Source organism: Suricata suricatta, chromosome 14 (assembly GCF_006229205.1).
Source record: "Suricata suricatta isolate VVHF042 chromosome 14, meerkat_22Aug2017_6uvM2_HiC, whole genome shotgun sequence".
Lineage (NCBI taxonomy): Eukaryota > Metazoa > Chordata > Mammalia > Carnivora > Herpestidae > Suricata > Suricata suricatta.
Genome location: NC_043713.1, coordinates 22,777,501 through 22,799,074, shown reverse-complemented (window position 1 = coordinate 22,799,074; position 21,574 = coordinate 22,777,501). Strand labels below are relative to the sequence as shown.

The following is a 21,574-nucleotide window of genomic DNA, read 5'->3' as shown; positions in this document are numbered from 1 at the left end:
AGCTGAAAGTTTGCCTTGTACTACTTTGCTTTTATGAAAGCCCTACATTAGTACCTGTTTTCATTAACCAAAAGAAATCTGAGGAGGATTTTTGCTTTTAACTGCTTCTCTGCTTTATGCCTGCCTGTTCGGCTTACAAAAGGTTTCATAGGAACGCTTCATTTGAGAAACACATATCAAGTACTCAGTAGGTTTGCCTAATTCTTAATTATTCACATTGTGGATTATCCAGTGGTGTAGCAATTCCCTGGTAACATGGGTCCACAGGCTTCCTAGAACCTCTCTTCTCCAATACTTCTAAAAGCAAGAAAATTAACACAAGCATCCAAGGAGTGGTGGATCCAGATTCAGAACTTGGGTAAGTGCTTATCCGGTCTGCTAACATTGGTTTCAGATAGTTTTGGCTTCCTCTGGCAAGGAAAGCCTCCAGAGTAGATTGGTTTCAAGGTCCTCTGAAAGATCTTGACTTTCTATTAAGGAAAAGAAATTCATATTCACTGGTCTGTCTACACTGGAGTTGACCATGGTTAATACTGAATCCTCAATTTACTATTTTTCCCTATACATGCATGCCTTTGAACAAGTTAATGTATAAATTAGACACAGGAGATTAACAAGAATAATAGAACAATATGTTGCAATAAAAGTTATGTAAATGTGGTCTCTCTCAAAATACCCCTTTCTTTTGTAAGGACAGATGATAAAATGCCTACATGAGGAGACCAAGTAGGGCAAACGGTGCCCCGATAGGCTGCAGAGGGTGACGTGTCCAGACTGGACAGCAGCTGACCGTGGGGAACCGAAATGGCAGAATGGAAAACTGCGAATCGGGGGACAGAATTCAGTACTGTAACACCCCCCCAAAATTTGGCACTTCTAGAGGCTGATCTTGAAATTAGCAAAGCAATTCTAGGGCAGTGAGCTTCCCCATCAAATCCATGTCCTCCAGGCTCCTGGCACAGCCTCCGGGCTTGTCCAGCACCTACCACGGAAGGGCCTACTAAAGCTGTGCGGTCTAAGAAGGAACAGAATTGTGGTTTCTTTAAAACATCTTAGAAACGTCTTTTGTTTTGTTTTGTTTTGTAACAAATGGCAACAATTTGTTCAGTATTGAATTGCCTGATTAGTGGAGTGATGTTTTTATTAACCACGAACCTTTTGGATGGCACTAAGCAACTGAAAGTTAAAAACTTGTGACCTTTGTATTAGAAAGAAATTGGTTTTCTAGATTTAGTCATAAAAAAAGATAAAAACCTGTAACAAAGGACAGAAACTGAGTAGAGGCTAAATAGGTTCAGGACTTTAGTTAACATCAGTAGATAAAAAGTCATTTACTATTTTATTTGTCTAACAGTAATTGTGGTCAACTAACACAAGCAACCAACCAATCTAAAAGTAGCCCAATCTCTAATTTTACTCTAATGTAGCACTCATTTAAGGGAAAAGCTAAATTTGGATAGGAGCATAAGTGACACATTTGACACTAAGGACACACTGACAAAACTCACTACGAGGAGCACAGGTAGCTGGCGTGTGAGAGGGGAAAGTCCGTAAAAGAAATGTTCGGTTTTGCTGACTAATGATGGCATGAAAAACACCAAGGAGAATACATTCAAGTTAATGGAAACAAGTCTTTATTAAGTAACTTTTAATATCAGAAAAATAAAACTCTTATAATTCTCTTTACAGCAAATATATAATATCAGTGCTTTGGCCATCTTAAGTTAAAGGCCCTTTATCATAAAATATATGGTTTTAAACTTTACTCAAATTGAATTTATAATCCCTATGACTTCCCTACATATACATAACAAAAGAGTGTAGTAAAATTAGCAAATACTAAACTATATTGATAATTTATCATTCTTAGTTTGTGGTTTTTAGAAACAGTACACGCACCTAATATATGTCGATTCCTTGGCTTATTAGTTGCAGTGTACGATGCAACAAAATACAAAATACATGCTTGGTGAACATTCGTTCATATCTACAAGACGGCAGCTAAAGATTAGGTTTCAATACTGACATTTAACTATCCTACAAGCAGTTAGCATTACATCATAATATGCCATCAAGGCAATTTTTATACTGAAAAAATCAAAATAAAAACCGTTATTTGTAAACTTTTATACGAAATGTAACTCTTCAAGTGGAAATAAAAAATAAAATTTGTCTATTTACTATTCAATACACATAGGATTTTCAATTTTTGTTATATTGAGAAAAAAAGCTCTTTTGTGTTGGGAAAATAATGCTTCAAAAAATAATTAGTAGAAAAACCCACCAGTATATTGTTTTTGTCCTTTCAATGCCTGCACAGATTTGGGAACATACTGAGGATGAAGTTACAGACATCCACAGGTGAAATGTCAAAGTGTATCGTAAGGAAATCTTTCCTTGTGATTGCAAATAGTTTTGAAACGAAGTAAACTGATTGAAGGTCATCACAGCTGCTTTTGTAAAGTATGCTAAGGGCATTATTATCCCTCTCTCCCTCCCCCTCCCCTAAATTACTAAAAAATAAAAATATGTTTATAATGTGCAAGACAAATATGGATTGAACATAAAATGTTTCACATTTTGATCTATAGTCTAAAAATTAATCAACAGCTTGATCAGACTAATGAATGGAATGTTCGCATCCTCAATTATTAGCCAATGTAGGTGCATCCCAAAGCCCTTCCCGAAACGGGAAAACCCAGGTGGCCGTTTCCACATTCACCGAGGGAGGCAATGGGTGGGAATTCACAATCGACACAATTGCATTCCTGATCCAAGGATCATACCAGCCATGAGCACTCTGGGCGAGATGAAGGTCAATGTAGCAGTTTTTGTCCCAAATTATAACCAGTGATCGAGTAAACTGCCATCAGCCCTATTATTACCAATAAGTAATCACAATGCATTAAAAAGTTACTTGCAATCCTGCAGAATTAGGCATAAGTTGTTGTAAAATAAAAAACGAACCTGTTTTGTCAAAACTGGCAGTGTAAAGAAGGCAGCACTGGAAGTGTCTGAATCATCTGTAATGCCAAGTACCCTCCATAAACTCTTAATGTGGTTAGGCTTTGGGACCCACTGTTTTGAAATCTAGACGTATATACTTTTCTCACAGGCCACACAACCTATGAGCATCTTCACTCAGCCAAGCTGAACTTCAGTTTTAGCAATTCTTATACGAGCTATGTCTCTGGGTCTACAGAATAGTATTAAGAATTCAAACCAAACTAATAGACAAGAGACCACTTAGGTTTAGTGTTACCATAGCAGCCTTTTATAAGTTTACTAACAACTTTAGCCTAATCCCAATAAAGCCTGATAACAGTCATAAGAATTCATTAGGAAGTTTACTGGGGGTACCATTATACCCATGCCTTTACGAGTCCATATAGTGATATAGTATTTATGTATATATATATAGTTAAGAGTGAATCTGGATTGCCTGAGTAACAGCTGTCTGGCAAACTGGACACGATGGCGTTCTCTTTTCACAGATCTTGTTGGCACAGTCCATGCAGAAGAGGTTGTGGCCACATGGAACCAGGGCAGCAATAACTTCATTCTCAAAGCAAATCACACAGTCGTGCTTTCGTCTTGATTCTGGAGGTGAGCTAGAGGTGGAACCACCGTTGGAAGAAGAGTAACTGTTGGTACCATTAGAAAAAGCAGGGATGTATATTGGAAGGCCGACATGGTTGGCTGTACTAGGTGGGTCGCTCCTAACCCTCCGAGCAAGTGGGTGTTCAATGCTCTCGGGAAACGTAGGAGACAGACGAGGAGTGGATGGCTGACTTCCTCTACGCTGAGTCTTCGTGTTACCAGAAGGATCACTCCCAAAGCCAGAGAGTGGGTTAACTGGTTCAAATGGGGTCCAGATAGTTTGAGCAGATGTTGGTAAAGAGTCAAAGGCAGGAGAATCAACCGTGAGATCTTCTGAGCCTACAGATGGTAGTGTATCTCCAAACCAAAAGTTCCCTGTGCTAAATGGGCTTGTTGGACTAAAGTCAGCCAGCCTATTGCTTCCAAAGTAGGAATCTGTGGAGCCACTTCCCAGAGAACTGGAACTATCGTTTCGGTAATTGGAGATCATTCTTGCGCGGCTAGGAGGAACCGGGTTGGAGGAGAGCCATGTGGAGCCAAGAGTGCCACCTTCAAAGCTTACATCCGTACCGTTGTAATGGAAATCATTCTCTTCGTTGAGCTCGATATAGTTTCCTGTACGCATGGCAATATGCATTTCTATTTCTTCTCGCGCTCGGTCAACATTTTCGGGCATCCCTGTCACTTCAAAGACAGGCTCCTTATCTCTGCTTGGAGTTACTATGTAGGTGTGGGTCTGCTGCTGAATTCTTTTAATAGTTGCTCCTTTCGGTCCAACTACCAATCCTACCACACGGTAGGGGACCCTCACTTGAACGGTGGTTTGACCGGGCAGATTTGGACTACACGACAACCCTCCCAGGGCAGGGCCATTTTTGTTTCGAGATGCACGAATCATGGAGAAGTGCTCTGCAGCTGAGAGAATTTCTCTTTTGGCCATGGCGACATCTTCTTTCCGTCCAGTGACAACAAAAATGGGCTCTTCACCACGAACAGGTGTCTTGATATACGTGTTTGTCTTGGCTCTCAGTGCTTTAATTTTACAACCTGTTAGAAAGAATATATTTCGTAAGAATCAACATTTGTGTCAGCAGTATTGATAAAGACAAATCACAGAAAGCTCCGTTCAAGCCAAATGTCTGCTTTTGGGTAGCTGTGTTGTTAATTTTAGTTCTTCTTTATCATCAAAACTTAGCACTAGATGAGAAAGCTTTCCTAATAACTGCACAAATGCTCCCTGGTCCTGCGGTAAACTTGTCTCCTGGGCTTTCTCTTCGGAAGAGGTGGTGCCTCTACCGGGAGATCTTAGAAGTCCTGCATATTGTTTCTTTTCTCTTGTTGTCAGTCACTGCAAATGATGCATGAAATCCTCTGGATAGCCAAGCTACGCCACAAGCAGGTCTGACTTTTAGAACAGTGATAATTAGCTCAATTGCAGGATGTTGGTGGCAAAGAAAAACCACTAATGCACACGTAAGACACGGACGGACTTCAATCAATCTCTACGAGAACCCCAAGAACTCGATTATTACACTTTTATTGCTAAGGAAAATGAAGCTCAGGAAAACAGTTAAACCTAATCTAACTCCAAATTTCTACAGTCTTTTTGTCAGTCTGAGAACCTCAAATTTCGTACAACTATGCTATAAAACAGAAGTTCTTTAACAGCCTTCCACTTAATTGTCATCTTTTAAGATTACACTTTCCTCTGAAAACTCACCTGAGAAGCAAAGTGCTCATGGCCCCAGAGTCACTCACATCTGCTGCCATCGGCTGACTGTGAGGCTTACTAAGTAAGGTATCGCCATAACTTGATTCTAGTTGTACTCATGCACTAACTCAATTAACTGTGACACAAACCAGTGAAATATGAATGCAAAAGACCCTGTACTTGTATGAAAATCAAGATGACTATTTTTGAAAATCTCAATATGTGTTAAAGAAAAAAAGAAGGTGCATCATGCATGAGTGAGACGACTGTGAAGGCCTCGGGTAAAAACTAACAGAAAGATGCTGTACTCACTGTAAAGGTCTTGCTAAATTCAAAAGAAACATATTGGAAATTGTATGGAATACGGGCATTGGATGTGATTTTATTAAAAGACTACTCAGACTGGCAGACCTATTCTCAAATGAAAGGCTTTGGCCCCAAATCCTACATGTATTTAAGTTAAAATAAAATATCTGAAATGCACATACAAAACTATCCACTAATTCTTTAATCAACTTTTTGGAGCAATCACCTATTACCAGAGCCAGCTACATGAGATTGGAGGGCTTCAAAGTATAACTTAAATGACAAATAAGCGATAAAACTCTGGGGCTCTAGTTTTCAAAGATCATAACATGAAGCTTGCCAGAATAGATTTGTTCTCATGAATATATCATGTTATTCTTAAGTTCTTCAAAATGAAGAGGCCAGGTGCTTTTTTTTTTTTTTTTTTTAAACAGAGTACAAACAGGAGAGAGAGGGGCAGAGAAACAGGGAGAGGGAGTCCCAAGCAGGCTCCCTGCTCAGCGCGGAGCCCAGAGCCTGATGCAGGACTCAACCTTTGGGATCATGACCTGAGACACAATCCAGAGTCAGCGACTGAGCAACCCAGGTACCCTGAAGCCAGGTGCTCTTAAAGACACGTCATACTTTGGGTGGTCTTTTTCTTATAGCGTTTCTCCCCCTCCTTTTGCCCCCAATAAATTCATAATGCATAAAAACTGAGTCTTTACATACATCATCTCTAACCTGCATAACTGTGAAAGCTCCTCCTCCCAATTCTTGCCTCCAGTCCCACCTCACTCCAACCCTTCTCTATATTCATTTTAATCAAATGATTAAAATGCACAGATCACATAATCACTTCTTTGCATAAAGTGCTTTAAAATGGCTCCTTTTACCATAAGAATAAAGTCCAAACAATATGACACACAAGGCCCCTCTTTACCTGGGACCTGATTACCTCTCTCTGGATCTGTCTCTTTACTACTCGCATTTCCTCCTTCCGCCCTTTTGTAACTCTGCAGTATGTTTTACTGTATTAACTCCTTACCCATGCTCCCTTGCTTCCATGACTAGAATGTTCCTTTGTCCTTGCCTCTTTACTACCACCTCTGCTTGCTTATTAATTCCTCCTGGCCTTCAAATTTTAGTTTAGATGCCTCATCCTCTACAAAGGGTCCTATCCCTCAGGACTGCTTTGTGTGCCTTCGAAAGCATTCCCACACCATGGGGTGGCTGCCTAGAAGGATATACCTTTGGGGCGCCATGCAGCGTGTGTTGAAACAAAGATCAGTTTCCTGTATAAGAACACTGGGCCTTTCTTATACATGTTGCTTTGCATCTAAGCTTTTTTTTTTTTTTTTCCTTTTCTGAGCTTTTCAAGACCTTCCTATTCTGGCACCATACTGCTATTGCAACTTTGGTTAACTTCAATTATAACATATGCAACACAACTTTATTCAACCTATCATTAGATTTTTGGATCTTAACCCGCACCTTCTCGCCCTTCCAACAGACTGTAAAACTTACAAGGAAATGGCTTCTTTCTCACTGTTGGATTCTAGGTACTTATCATGAAAACACTTTTAGAGTCAGGTTTACTCTAATCCAAAGATACTCATTTGAGAAGGCTTGGCAGGCAGTGGTTGAAAGCAAACTGCAAGGGAAGCATTCAGTGCAGTGACCAGATGAGGTAAGAAGGGCCAACAGGAGGGCTTGGGGGCTAGCAAGAAATTACGTCAATGGGTTGAATTTATGCTACTGTAAAACTTGAAAGTTTTAACTATAAAGAGTGCTGATGTAGGGGCGCCTAGACGGCTTGGTTGGGTAAGCTTCTAACTCTTGATTTTGGCTCAGGTCACAATCTCATGGTTGTGGCATCGAGCCCTGCGTCGGGCTCTGTGCTGGGTGGGGAGCCTGCTTAGGATTCTTGCTCTCCCTCTGCCCCTCTTCCCTGTTTGTGCATGCGCGCACCCTCTCTCTCTCTCATGAATGAATAGTGCTGCTTTAAATTTACATCTATAATGAACACAAGAAGATTATGTTGACAGTGTTACTTTTGACTATAAGGCAGTGCTATTGCTTTTGCTCCACAATAGAAAATGAGTTAGAAGGCAAGAGCAATAAAACTTCCATATCTACTTATTTATATAGATGAATCTTCAGAGGACTCCCTCTTCCGGCACAGAAGGTGTTGCTTGGGGCTGTGAACCGAGAGCACTTTCTACTGGCCAATATGTGACTGACGGAGAGCTAACATTATACATCCAGGAGACTTATGTTATTATTCGGAATCTCTGGGTGACAAAAAGAAGGCACTCTGCTGCAATCACATTTCTAACAAAGAGGGTCCTGTTCATTCTGCAGAAAAACACTGGGCAATTTCTATCAAGGACAAAGGGAGAAATAACCAAGGAGTCTGAGGTTAGTTCCTCTCAACCCTTACTAATAAATATTGACCATAGAAAATTGAATTAAGTCAACCTCTCCAAACAAATACTTTTGAGACTATAAGCAACTGTCAGTCACACTTTAGGATACTTTTTAATACTTAGTAGGAAGAAAATATGCCTTCAGGTATCCAGAACACTATCTGTCCTATGGCCGGTACTAATAAAGTGGTGTTTAACTGGCTCATTGGGAGGACTGAAGACAAATATTTTGAGTAGGGACCACTTCTGAGATAGGGGAGTCAGACAGGCCTATCCTGCCCCAAAGGACTGTGTGCTTAAGTCTTCCAGATCAGGGGACGTAATGGGAAGATAGCAAAGCCCAGCCCCTCTAAGCCACTGCCAACAAAAATAGAAGAATGCGTTTCTTCTCTCTTAGATTTTATAAGACAGTTTTAATAGCCTCAATTCAGATCAGGACTACAGGAAACCTCATCAATCAACAACATCAAAACACATGGTTTCTATAGAGACATATTACTGAGTTTCAAAAAACCAACACATGATTCCTAGAATATATGAGTATTCCAAAGTTGGGGACAATCTGACTAGGGAGAGTTCTGAATAGGCAACACAAACTAAAGGAAAAACAAACTTGTTTAGTTATATTATCTTATAGGTGAAGGAAGTCAAAAGGTTTGGAGTATTTTAGATTGAGTTTCTACTTGAAAAGTCTATACAGTTTAAAACATCATGGAAGAATTTATAATCTCAGAGTGGCATAAAACTCAGAAGCCATAAAAGTACACATAAATTATACTTAAAAAATTTGCTGCATGACAAAAGTAGTAATTATTTACAACTTATGCCACAAATGGCTCATCTCTCTCTCTCTCATACATACACCTGCCCCATGTATCAGAACATCAAAATCTACTTAAAAAATAAGTAAAAGAAATAGCTCACAGAAAAGGAAATCTACAAATGCCTATGGAACATGAAAATTCCCATTTTCATGTGAACTGAGGGGTCTTTTTCCACCTATAAGACTAACAAATATCCAAAACAAATATCCAAAACAGTGCTACTAAGGAGGAGGAAAAGGACCTTTATATTTACCTGCTTAGAGTATGAACTGCCCAAGGGCAGTTTGCATTATTTATCAAAATTACAAGTGCATGGGTCCTTCTGCCCCCACGGTTCCACTTATAGAAGTGACCCTGTAGAAGTAGTTGCACGGATATAAAATGACCTTTGTATTGTATTAGTGTGAGGCCAGCACAGCTATATAATGGAATAATATGCAGTCATAAAACTGGTTCACTTAGGGGGACAGGGGAGGAGGGAGATTTAATTTTCCTCTACACTTATTATTTTAATAATTCTAAACCATACAAATACATGTTTTTTCCAAGAAATCTGATTAACTCAGAAAAGTTTTTAAAAATATAAAGAAATGACACATTTTACTAGATTTAGCATATCCATTAGACTTTGTGGCTAGTACTGACATTATTTTAAATTGTATGAACAACAGGGTAAATGATTTCAAAACCTCAAATCTCAACAAGGCCTTTTCATTCTAAGAAGTGAGGACTAACAATTGTCTTACACTAAATATAAAAAGCAACACGTGGGAAACTTTGTACCAGAAGGTGCAGAGGTTAAGAACCAGGATAGCACCGACATTCATAGTCTTAATTCTACTTTGATTTGGAAGTAAATTCCCCAAATAAAAAAGTCGCCAATCTAGCGCTAGTACGAGAACTCATTTCCTCTTTCTCTATCACTGCGGCTGGGCCTCCGTTTTGCCTTAAAACCCTTGAGCTGCAGCTGGATTCATGGCCCTCCTGCTCCCTGGTCAGCAGAGGTCCTGCCCGCTTCTGCAGAGTAAAGAGACCTTTCCCACCAGAGGCCTCGGCAATTAAGAGGGAGATACTCTACTGTTGCTGGGAGAGGAGTTCAGAGGAAGAAACGGAACAGAAACGATGGGGTCTCCAGCGTTTCTCTAACCAGGGGCGGCAGGATCAATTTAATAGGTCACAATCAACATTAAGAACAACACCACAAAAATTCAACGCGTTCCAAATATGTCAGTAGAACGTGTGTAAGAAGGGCTGCAAGGCCGAGTGTTCTTTTAAAATGGAGGTGGGATGGGGTGGTGGTGACCACAGAGAAGTCTAATTAAAGTCGCAGAGATGGGACGTGCTCTGGCTAGCCGGAGAGCAAGCCAACAACCCCTACTGCGCACTGTCCATGGTGACCTCCCGGCAGGGCGCTGCAGGCAGCCTCCAGGAGCTAGAAGAAAGACGGAAGGCTCAATCCAGAAACCTTTGCCTGTTCTCTAATTTTGCTTATTACCTACCTTAGATTTCTAATGCTGCCAAAGTCACCATACACATTGGCAGGTGGTCACATCTTCAACGTCAGGCAAGCGGGGTTTAAACTCTATGTTGGAGGAGCAAAGAATTTTTTTTTTTTTTAATGTTTGTTTGAGAGAGAGTATGTGTGAGCATGCAAGTGGGAAAGGGGCAGAGGGAGAGAGGTAGAGAGTTGAGTCCCACATGGGCTCCAAGCGGGGCTTGATCTCAGGAACTGTGAGATCATGACCTAAGCTGAAACCAAGAGAGTCAGACGCTTAACAGACTGAGCCACCCAGGAGTACTGTTTTTTTTTTTTTTTTTTAAAGAAAGAAGCCCCGAATGTTATGTGAAGTATTACTGATTTTTGACAAGTATTTTGTTTTCCAGAAATTCATTGTATTTTTCATTCATTTCATAAATTAGTTACATTTATCTTAAAGTGACTGGAGAAAGTCAAACACCAAAATTGCATTATGTGCATATTTTTACTTTGGGTCAACCTTGGCATGTACCTTTATTCAAAAATTCCTAAGAGTTTTGCTTTGAGGGAAAAGAATCCTACTAGGATATCGGTGTAGTACACGTACACGTACACACACACACACACACACACACACACACACACACACACTTTAAATAAGGAATGGGCAGGAGGGGTTGGGGGCACCTGAGTGGCGCTCGGTTGCAGGTCTGACTTCGGCCCAGGTCACGATCTTGCAGTTTGTGGGTTCGAGCCCCAAGTCAGGCTCCGCACTGACAGCGTAGAGCCTGCTTGGGATTCTCATTCTCTCTCTCAGAACAAATAAACATTTGTTCTGATAGATAGATAGATAGATAAGGAGGGGGAATTGAGTAGCTCTCTCTTACCTTTCAGAAAATCAGAACTCCTTGGCCTGACATTAAAACCTCCCCCTTGTACCCTCCACCTCTCTCCCATCAAGTAGCCATAACCTACCTTCTTCTAGACTTTATCATCTCCTAAACATGCCCTGTTTCTCTTCTATTTCTGCTCGAATATTTCCCTCAATAACATGAAAAAGGCATAGTACTTCCACTCCACACCTTACAGCTTCTGAGTAACAGACACGGCCGTTTCGAAGACGGGGCAGCACATGTGAGGAGGGGCTGTTTCTAGGAACTCAGCAACAGTGCAAAGGTGTAGACTCACTATTACAGCTACACACATGAAGCTTCCAAGGTATAGTTTAAAGGGAACAATGTAAGAAGCAAGAACTGATCAGCTGCAGGCCTGGGTTCTAAATCTATCACCAGTTTCTTTTTTTTTTTTTCCCCCCCACCGGGTTCTACTCCTGGTTTCAGCATCAGGTCATTCAACCTCTAGGTCCTTTCTGATGCTTACGTTTTTTTTTTTTTTTTTTTTTTTTTTTTACCAAGTCCCTCTTTCTCCTAGGAAAAACAGTCATTGTTTCTTTTTTAAAGTCTTAAAAGAACTTGGGACAGTAAGATACTACTTTACTTGATACACATATATCTATTCTTCCTTTCTTCAAGGAAAAGCAGGCTGAGTAATGGTTAGGAACATTGACTTCGGATGATCACTAATCAGCTTTGTGAACTTTAGCAGGTCAGTAAACCTTTATCTCTCCTTCATGGGTGAGCAACTCTGATTTAAAGATACTTCTCTCACTTGGTTTTTACAAGGATTAAATGAAATCATGTATTAAAAATGTTTATTACAATGCCCGTTATTTAAGTAGGTGGCTCAGTAAAGGGTAACTTTTAATGTTTATTTTTGAGAGAGAAAGAGCACACACACACACACACACACACACACACACACACACACACACGTGTGAGCAGGGGAGGGGAAGAGAGAAAGAGGAGGACAGAAGATCTGAAGTGGGCTCTTGTGCTGAGAGCTGAAGTCAGGCGCCTGACTGACCCACCAGGTTCCCCTCCCCAGTAAAGGGTAACTTAACAAGGCTACCCAGCCATCCCCCAACCACACTTCAAGTACTTCCTGAAATAATAAAATAAAAATTTGTAGTACACTTTTCAGTTTTCCAAACTTTTCTAGATTTACTCTCATTTACTCATCATAACAGTGCTTTAAGAAGGGCAGGAAAGAGCCTGAACTGCTCAAGATGTCCCAGCTGGAAATTCATCTCAAACCCATGTTATCTTAATAACCCCGCACTATTTTTTTCTAGAAGCATTGGAGGAACACATTATTTCACATTTCATGATATGTTAGATTTAAGAGGGAGGGTCCTATACCTTGAGGAATAGTCTAGACATCCTATTCAAGAGCTCCTATAACTTCACAGGAGCTCAATTTCAGTATTATATTTTCAAAGACTGATGGATATCAGCTAAATCCCAATAAGAGAGTGTTTCTTATGCATACTAACTTAACCCAACATTTAAATTGTTTGGATTAGCAATGCAAACTATTCATAAATGCATAATATATAAATAACAGCTTTCCTTTCTAGAGTTCAAGTGTCCTTGTAGCTCTTCTAGTCAAAATCCTCCAATTTTTTTGTGAATACAGTCTATCTTGTAGATATCACTTTGCCAGCATTTCAAACAGCTTTATTTATGTGATTTTAGTTTTGTTCTTATTGACATCTAATGCCTTAAATCAAGAAGGTGGTTACTGCCCTTAAAACAAAGCTCCAAATAACTTCAAGCTGACTAGCTCCTTACATGAAGGGTTGGAGATAAAGGCAAGAAGGAAGAAAGCCCCAATTACCACAATACGGAAATTAAGAGAGGAACAGAGTAAAATGGCAAGTCTAATCCAACAATCCAGTTAAATAAAATCAACATCAAGTATCTACTTTGCTTTGGGTACTTTAACTGACATCAAGGGTGCAAAGATGACTAAGATTCAGTGCTGCCCTCAATGACTTAACAATTTCAAGCACCAGAAGGATCTGATACGTTCACGTGTTCATGTACAGATATCAGCCTCTTTTCTTACATTGTTGGTGGTGTTCAAACCTTCTATATCCTTGCTGATCTTTCTGTCTGCTTGTTCTACCACTTACTGAGACTGAAGTGTTGAAGTCTCCAATTCTATGAGCTTGAGACCCTGGGTAAGTTACTCACATCCCCACAGATCTGTTTCCTTATTTGTATGGAAGGAACAAGAATGGATCAAATAAGATGATACACTGACTTACACACTTGAAGGTTTATTATTTAAAAAAAAAAGTCAAAACAAATCAGTTTTCTACAGGAAGTTGAAAAGATTTAAAATATTTATCTCCTGCAGATAACACTTAACATTTTGATTGTACAAAGCATGTTGAAATATTATCAACTTTACAGAATTTGGAGGAGATAGGTTGAAGTCAATCTAACTGGGAATCTGAAATCTGGTATACTTTTGCATGACAAAAATCAGAATGTGAGAGCACTAAGAAATAATGTAGATTTCAATCTTAATTTACCCATGAAGAAAATAGAAGCCTAAATTGCCCAAAGTTATGCCTAAAATACACCATTCTCTCAACCTTATTTTTCTGGTAGATTCTTAAGGAGTTCTAAATCTAAAATCCTCTTTCTTTTTTCATTTAGACAAAAGAACTGAAATACTTAATAATAAAGTCTCATATCTGGCCTTTCACTGAAGCTGAAACACCTAGATATGGGTATAAATTAGAGATGAAAGCTAAAACGATTTTCCTAGTTGGGGATTTTAAAATTAAGTTCATGCCCTTTACAGGATGTTAATAGAAACCTCAGAACTACTTCTATTTGGGCAAGATATAATAGAATCATTTGTAGACATTCATTTGTAAACTAAAAAATATACTGTGGACTGTTTAGTTAGTGGTACACCCTGGGAAAACGTACTAAAGTGACAATTTTCAGTTTCAACCTAGTATTTGCTAGTACAAATCTAGCAGTAAAAGATTTATAAACTTTACCCTGCTTCATAATTTATTATCTCTGCACTTTCAGTTGTGCCATGAATCTGTACTAATGACATCATCTTAAACTCGATCCCCACAACAAGTGGGCGGCAGAGGGGGCCAGGAAGACCAAATAGCTGGGACAGGTTTTCCCCCCCGCAAGAAACGCTCTGCAAGGTTAAGTGATTTGTCCAGTCACGGGCAACACATGGTGAACTGAAGTCTTTAACAAGTTTTTTAACTACAGTACACTAAAATGATACTGATGGCAAGGGAGAAGACACATCAAAGGGAGGATAAGTGGTAAGGAAAAAGGGACAGTAATAAAAAGGTCAGCCCAAAATGCAAATACCGTTAATAACCTTTTTGGGAAATTTTTTAGTTGTTTGGAACTATTTCCACCCCACACTCCTCCAACGGTGTCCAAAAGATAAACTACTTCACGCTTAATCTTCAACTACACCTGCAGTTTTCACTGAAGGACTCTCTTTATCATTTCAAGGCCTAGTCTTATTACTCCACAATATAACAAATCAGGCTTCCCTGCACATAATGGATTGTAGTTTTTGCTTACTGGACAAACCATGCCCACCTGATTTGTTCTTAAATCACAAATACTGGCATGGAAGAGGTTCTAATGTTATGCAATAGTCAATCATGGAATAAAGACTCGAACTATCCAAATGGGATTAGGCTGCGCATACATTCAATTTAGTAGAGTTGGACTTGGTAATACTAATACTAGAAAATTATTTTAAAAGCTTAAATATCAGATTTAATCTTTAAAAATGTCCATATGGTACCTAATGGTGGCATGGGGAAAAAAGTTCAAAGTAAACCCACAATTTATGGTCTAAAAGCCATCTGGGAGGCATTAAGATGCAGTTTAATTAAAAAAACAAAAATAAAAAAGCAAAATCACTTTGGAATCACCTGAAGATCAATGGGTTTTAAAATAGGTTTTTCCCTTATGTATTTGGAGTTTCCTAAAGCAGGTTTTAAGTTGAAAATACACTTACCTATTTAGTCTCTTAGGAACATCATTACCTACTTTTTTCATTTGGAGTTCAATTTTACAAATTCTACATGGCATAAATAAAAGATTCTGTAACAGTCCCTTTGATCATAAAATAATATTGCGGTCATAACGGCTGTTCACTAATATTCTGACTCTTCTGCAGGCACATGGCTGTAACGGACTTTCTTACCTACTCGAAGTTGGGTGTGGCCAGATGACTTGCTCTGATGAACAAAACAGGAAGATGTAATGATTACTTCCGGGCCTAACATCATTTAAAGACCAGCCAACACTTGAGAAGGTGGCCACTGCACTGGCCTGTGTCCCTGAAAAACTGAAATGAGCAGAGCCCCTTTGAATAAGAAACAACCCTTTACTGTTTTGATATTGAGATGCTGGGGTTCTTTTTTCATCGCAAGGTAGTTCAAACCTAGCCAGACAGAAGTGCCTTGTAGCCAGCAGGCATTCAGACATCCGATGGTTCCAGTTGTTTCACCTTAGAAGAACATAATGTGTGAAACTGCTAAAGCCAAGACACGTAAATGAGATTAAAGAGTGGTTCAACTTAATTTCAGATTTAACAACAATAATATGTACTTATCACTTACAGTTTCATGTGTTTAATTTGTTTGTGTATCATTCAGTCTCTAGAGGTATTATAGATAAGATTACATCCAGTGGAAGAGACATCTAAAGCCTAGGGAGTTTTAGTGACTTGTCCAAGATCACAAAGTGAGTCACTGGCACTGAGTAATCAAAATTAGAAGTTTTAATTTCTGAATGCTGGCTCTTTCCAATATACAGCTGAGCAGAGATTGGTATGGGAATCTGGGTAGTTTTTTATATTAGAACATATATTCTGAAACATTTTTGTTTTCAGTTTAAGGCAAAAGTATTAAATCTTTCAATCTGGACAAATATCAAATTCATTCAAAATGAAATCTACAAAATATTAAGCACTATCTTATAACGAAATGCTATCTCTCCTTGAAAACTTAAGAAGATGTAAGAAGAGCTACCTATAATTCCAGTCCATAAACTTTGTTGAAACTTCTCTTAAGCAGAAATCACTAACAGAGAGAGTAACAGTTCTCGAATACTTGACTCCCTCATCATTTTTAGATTGATGGTAACCAGGGGGTAGAAAATACACCTTCGTATTACCACTTTATTTTCCATTTCCTCCTAGTGAATCCAAATAGTTCAGTAGATGAACTAGGCAGGAAGAAAAGGCTGTAGATTCCCTGCCATTTACAAAACAATAATTGAACCCTTCCCAATGGTTCCAGAGCTAGCACAAACTAATATCAACTAAATTTAAATGTTAAAGCCTAGAAGTTACAATATTTGCTTTTTAAAGCTAGCACATATATAACACAAATTAACTTTCTGAACTATAAATGACAGTGAATTTTTAGTTAGACATGAGAACAAGAATATTAGAATGAGAACTGTGCCTTCTGGGTAGTAAACACATCAAAATTTTATTAAGTAAATTAATTTGGATAGTGAGGATATTTGAAGTGATCTACACTAGAAATACAGCATCCCAAAGATTAGGGCAGAAATTAACTCAAATGCCATTAAGCTTCCTGAGCAGGATGCTTAAATACAGAGGCAGCAACTTAATCTTTGATGTCAAACAAACTGGTCTAAATCCAAGTTCCATTTTTTTTTTAGCAAGTTCTCTTTCAGAGCTTCAGTTTCTACTATCCCTGCAAAATGGGGATAAAGACCTAGAAGGACTGTGGTGCCTGGCAAAGCGAATGCCAACAATACCCCCCCCCATTAAAGAAAAAGATAATGTACTTTAGCACTGTTCTCAGTTTCTTCTTGAATAGGAAATTTATATATGGCAAGACCAAAGTTTCTCCTTTTCTTTTGAAATAAGCATAAACCTTATTTCTGTTGTGTTAAAACTTGAGGAGTGGTTCTACCCTAAGAAAATGGGGAAAATTGTCACAAGGATGTGTTTATGACAAATTGAAACAATGTAACATATTCATTATTTAACCAGTGACCATGCAAACAACCACTGGGCAATCAGTGGAGACAGAGCAGCTCAATAAAGAAGAAAACAATGTCCGAAGGAGTCTAGCTTAGTGACAGCCAAAGGTACAGACCCCATTAGAGTACAGGAAAAAACAAAGAACTAAACTCCAATTTTTACTTTTACCCCTTTCTTTAACATTTTTTACATGTTTTACAGTGTTAATCAGATACATATCATTCATACTTAAATATTCAAACATTGGAAGTACAAGATTAATTTTTTTTGATGGGATGTACAATAAAAAAAAGCTGGAGATAACTTTTTCAGACTATGAGGCTAGAGAACAATATACAAATAAAGTCATTAATGAAAACAGTGGAAGACCCATGTTAAGCTTAATCGGTAACATAAACCCCTATGCTACAAATTTCTAAAACAACGGAATATATGACATACAATATTTACTCATAATGTAGTTAGGAATGGGTATAGAGTTCTACTTTAATTCACTTTAAAGTCTAACTGGATATCAATGGCTGTATAAAGCAGAACAAAGCCCATTGCCTTAAATCAAACCTCATGTTCCCCACTGTGAATGTGTCTTGCAGGTACTACATTCAACAAAAGTTTAAAAGTCTGCTGTCTGGTTGTTATTGTTTTATTTTATTTATTTTTGAGAGAGAGAGAGAGAGAGAGAGAGAGAGAGAGAGAGAGAGAGATAGCGTGAGTGAGCAGGAGGGAGGGGCAGAAAGAAAGGGAGAGAGAATGCCAAGCAGGCTCTGCTCTGTCAGCATGGAGCCTGATGCAGGGCTCAATCCCACAAACTGTGTTAGATCATGACCTCAGCCAAAATCAAGAGTCAGACGCTTAACTGACTGAGCCACCCAGGCGCCCCAAGTCTGTTGTCAGGTTTAATCTCTAGTCCATATTCTAAAACTTCAGGGATTATCAAAAAGCCTCTTTAGTTCATGGCTTTATTTTACAGTGTCGTTGGTTTCAGTATGAGATGCAAAGCTTAAAAAAATGGGGCCAATTTAACATTTGCAAATGACCATATGCTACTGGGGAGTACAAATATGAGGTCAACACTGCCAAGTTTCATCACTATCAAAAGCAGTGGTTTATTTTTCTGAAAGAAACTGGAACCAGAGGCCATCTACATGAGTTCTAGTCTATGTGACTCAGAATTCCATTTGTCCTACCCTTTGCTTCAGAGCTGAAGTCAGAAATGTCTCCATCTGTGTCATATTTATTTCCAAAACCAATTAGAAGATGGCAAACAAAAAATTATGACTTTAGGTAATGAATAAAATGGCTGGAATGGATTATTCTTAAGAACGAAAATTTAGTTCATCCAAAGCGAACAAGTAAATTAAGGGATCTGCCCCATTTATTCACTTAGAGAAAAGAGAACTCATCACATGATGTGAACATTAGAGGTTGCCTTGTTCTTGGCAGGAGTGGGAAAACACTTTATAGGTTTTGTTACGGTGCTGCCGGGGTGGAGACGGTGAAGGGGTCAATGATCCACTAGTTGCACGGTTCAGAACAGGAAAAGGGGGACAAGACTTCCTGCTCTATGAGATAAGATAAAGGATGATGACATACTTTTAACAGTACTGTCAACTCTGGGAAATATTAAGTGCGAGAGGGATAGTCAGCAATTTGTCTCCATGCCCTAAGACATAAATAGAACCACATTTCCTTATTAACCAGTAAGCACAGCCCAAGAAGCCCATAAGTTCTAAGGATTTTATCTCATTTGCTATAATTTAGTAGATGGTACAAAATAAAAACTTGGAATGAATTCAGTTTGCTTTTAAATAATGGATTTGCATAAAGACAAAAGTCTGTGCAATCAGGGACCATTTTTTCCTGCTTTAAAGGGTACAGTATAGAAAAGGACAAAAGTCTGTATTACACTAAATATACAAAAGATATCATTATGTTGTCCTTAGTCAAACTGGCAAGTAAATGTTCTTTTCTTTTCTCCTAAACTGTAGGCACACTGAAGCAACTTGTGCTCGGGAAGTGCCATCCTGTACAGCATGAAGAGTTTTCCGTACTCTGGCTAAACAGACACCTTCCCAACCCCTTTTCACCAGACCCCTGGTTAAGACCCCAAGTATCGAAACCAAAATAAAAAAATTACAACTTTTTAATCATACCCAGAGATCATTCCTCCACACCTTTCCCCACATTGTTCCTCAAGCCTTCTTCTTCGTCTCCATTTAATTCCTGTCCACTCTACAAGTCCCTCCAGGGTTGATGTTCTCACAGGTATGACTGTCACACACTATAGTGAGTGCCATTAAACTACATGTTAGTTTAGTGCCATTCCACTGTTTGCGAGACTTAGTTTCCTAAGGGCAGCAAGTTTGTCTGAATTAATCTCACATTCCCAACTGCCATAAACTCAACACCTGGCAAAACAGAAGCTTGAAACATAGCAATTCCTTAATGTTCTTAATTGAATGGCCAACTTATTTTGGCTTTATAAACTGAGATGTTACCATTTTATTCTATGTAAGGTGAAATAGCTGTCTTCTAGATTAGTATGTTAAGTATGGCAAAACAAAGAACAAAAAAGCCCCCCAAACCCATCCAAACCAAACCAAACAAAACGAAAACAAGGCATCTGAATCTTATTTACCAAACTATGGGAATAAATTCTCAACTGAATGGTACCAGCTTCGAACAGTGCCTTTCAAGTACCAGTCATCAGGAAGTCTGAAATAAGCTATCTCCTTTATCCAGATTTCAGACGGGTTTTTCTTATTAAAATCTGAGAGGTAAGAAATGAGCCAACTCTGACATTTGAAACCACCATTTCCACAGACCTCTTATTTATGTGTACTTTAGACCACTTGGGAAAGATGAGATCATGTAAGCAGCAGCGCCATTATTTCTCTTTATTTGACCCCAACAATGCTCTCAACCTAACAGTAAAGAGACATGCATCCACCAGGCTAAGCTATATTGTAATAAGGTAGCTGGGGGTAGTATTTACTTCTTTGGTCTGGGGGCGGGGGGAGGGAAGCTATACCGAAGAGCCGAGGACCTTCCCTAAAAATGTCGGTTACAGAGGTACTCCGGGCATCCCCTTCCCCCACCTTCACAAATCTACTCCTGGAATCTGAGACATAGGTCCTTTGTCTGAACAATGTGGGAGGAGTCTGTCTGCAGTGCTGGTGTGCTGGCAAGTGAAGAGAATTTACTGAAAACTGTATAAATGCATAGAGTTCCTTAACTCAATTACCTTACTGTCCCTTTTCTCTCCATCGTGTACACTACAGTGTTCTAAAAGATAGCCAATGTGCCATTTCGAGGGTTAAAATGCATCAAAAGGAACACAAAAAGATCAATACAGAGTTAGGCTGCCCTTCCAAAGCTAAGTTTCTGAACAGCGGAGGGGGGTGATGGGATTACCCACCACTTGAACATCCCCTTCCCTCTCGACTTGAGCTCTTTACACAAAGCCTCCATTTCTGTCCGTTTCTTCATCGGAACAAGCTGCTGTAAGGTAAGCTGGGGACTGTCGGCTGCGCAAACTTGCCATCTCGCAGCTTTCCGTGCCCAACACCGAATCCACAACCGACCCGACCTTTTACCACCTCACTTAGGTTTTTGGGGCCACGCCAGCCTGGTGTTCCACGAATACAGCCCGAGTAAAGTGAACACGATCGGACTGGGAGGCTCGAGAAACTTAACACCTTTTACCATGCAAAACGAGAGGAATACCATGGGTTTTCGCAAGGTGACCCATCTTCTCATCTACCCACGGTTCCTCGCAGACCCCTTTCGAGATTGGCCCGGGAGGACTCGCTGAGTTCTACGCCGCTGCCGGGAGCTCTTCTCTTTGGGCTCCCCACCCACGCCCGGGGCCATGCCCAGCTGGACTCCCCTCCTCCCCGCAGCACTCACCCTGGCGACCGACAATCTCGGCGACATGCTCGGAGCTGGGCACCGGGACGCACTCAGTGGTGTTGACGCTCTTCCTCCGGAGCAGGGCCGCCTGCTCCCCGTTTAGGGCGGCCGCCGCCGCCGCCCCGCAGCCGCCGGGGCCGTAGGCGTGGGACAGCATCGCCGCCATCATGCCCTGGGCATCGTCCCCTCCGTAGAGCACCCCTGCCGCCGCGGCCGCCGCGGCCGCTTCCCGGGCATCGAAGCTGGCGGCGGGCAGCAGCACCGACCCCAGGGACCCGCCCGGGATCGGCTGGGTCTGGGAGGTGGCGGTCGCGGGCGGCGACAGCAGCAGCAGCGACTGCCGGTCCTCCTCCTCTGCCTCCTCCAGCTCCTCCTCCTCCAGCAGGTCTCCGTCCAGCTCTGCTTC

At 40.1% G+C, this 21,574-nt stretch overlaps 1 protein-coding gene across 1 annotated transcript; it reads right to left on the bottom strand.

Annotated features, from left to right (window-relative positions):
• Positions 1–1,611: 1,611 nt before the first annotated feature.
• Positions 1,612–21,571, bottom strand: MEX3C (mex-3 RNA binding family member C; the record flags this gene model as incomplete). The annotated part of the gene is made up of 2 exons (XM_029921551.1): positions 1,612–4,647; positions 21,166–21,571. Coding segments are annotated over 2 exons (1,632 nt in total), but the record flags the coding sequence as incomplete, so codon positions are not given.
• Positions 21,572–21,574: the final 3 nt, after the last annotated feature.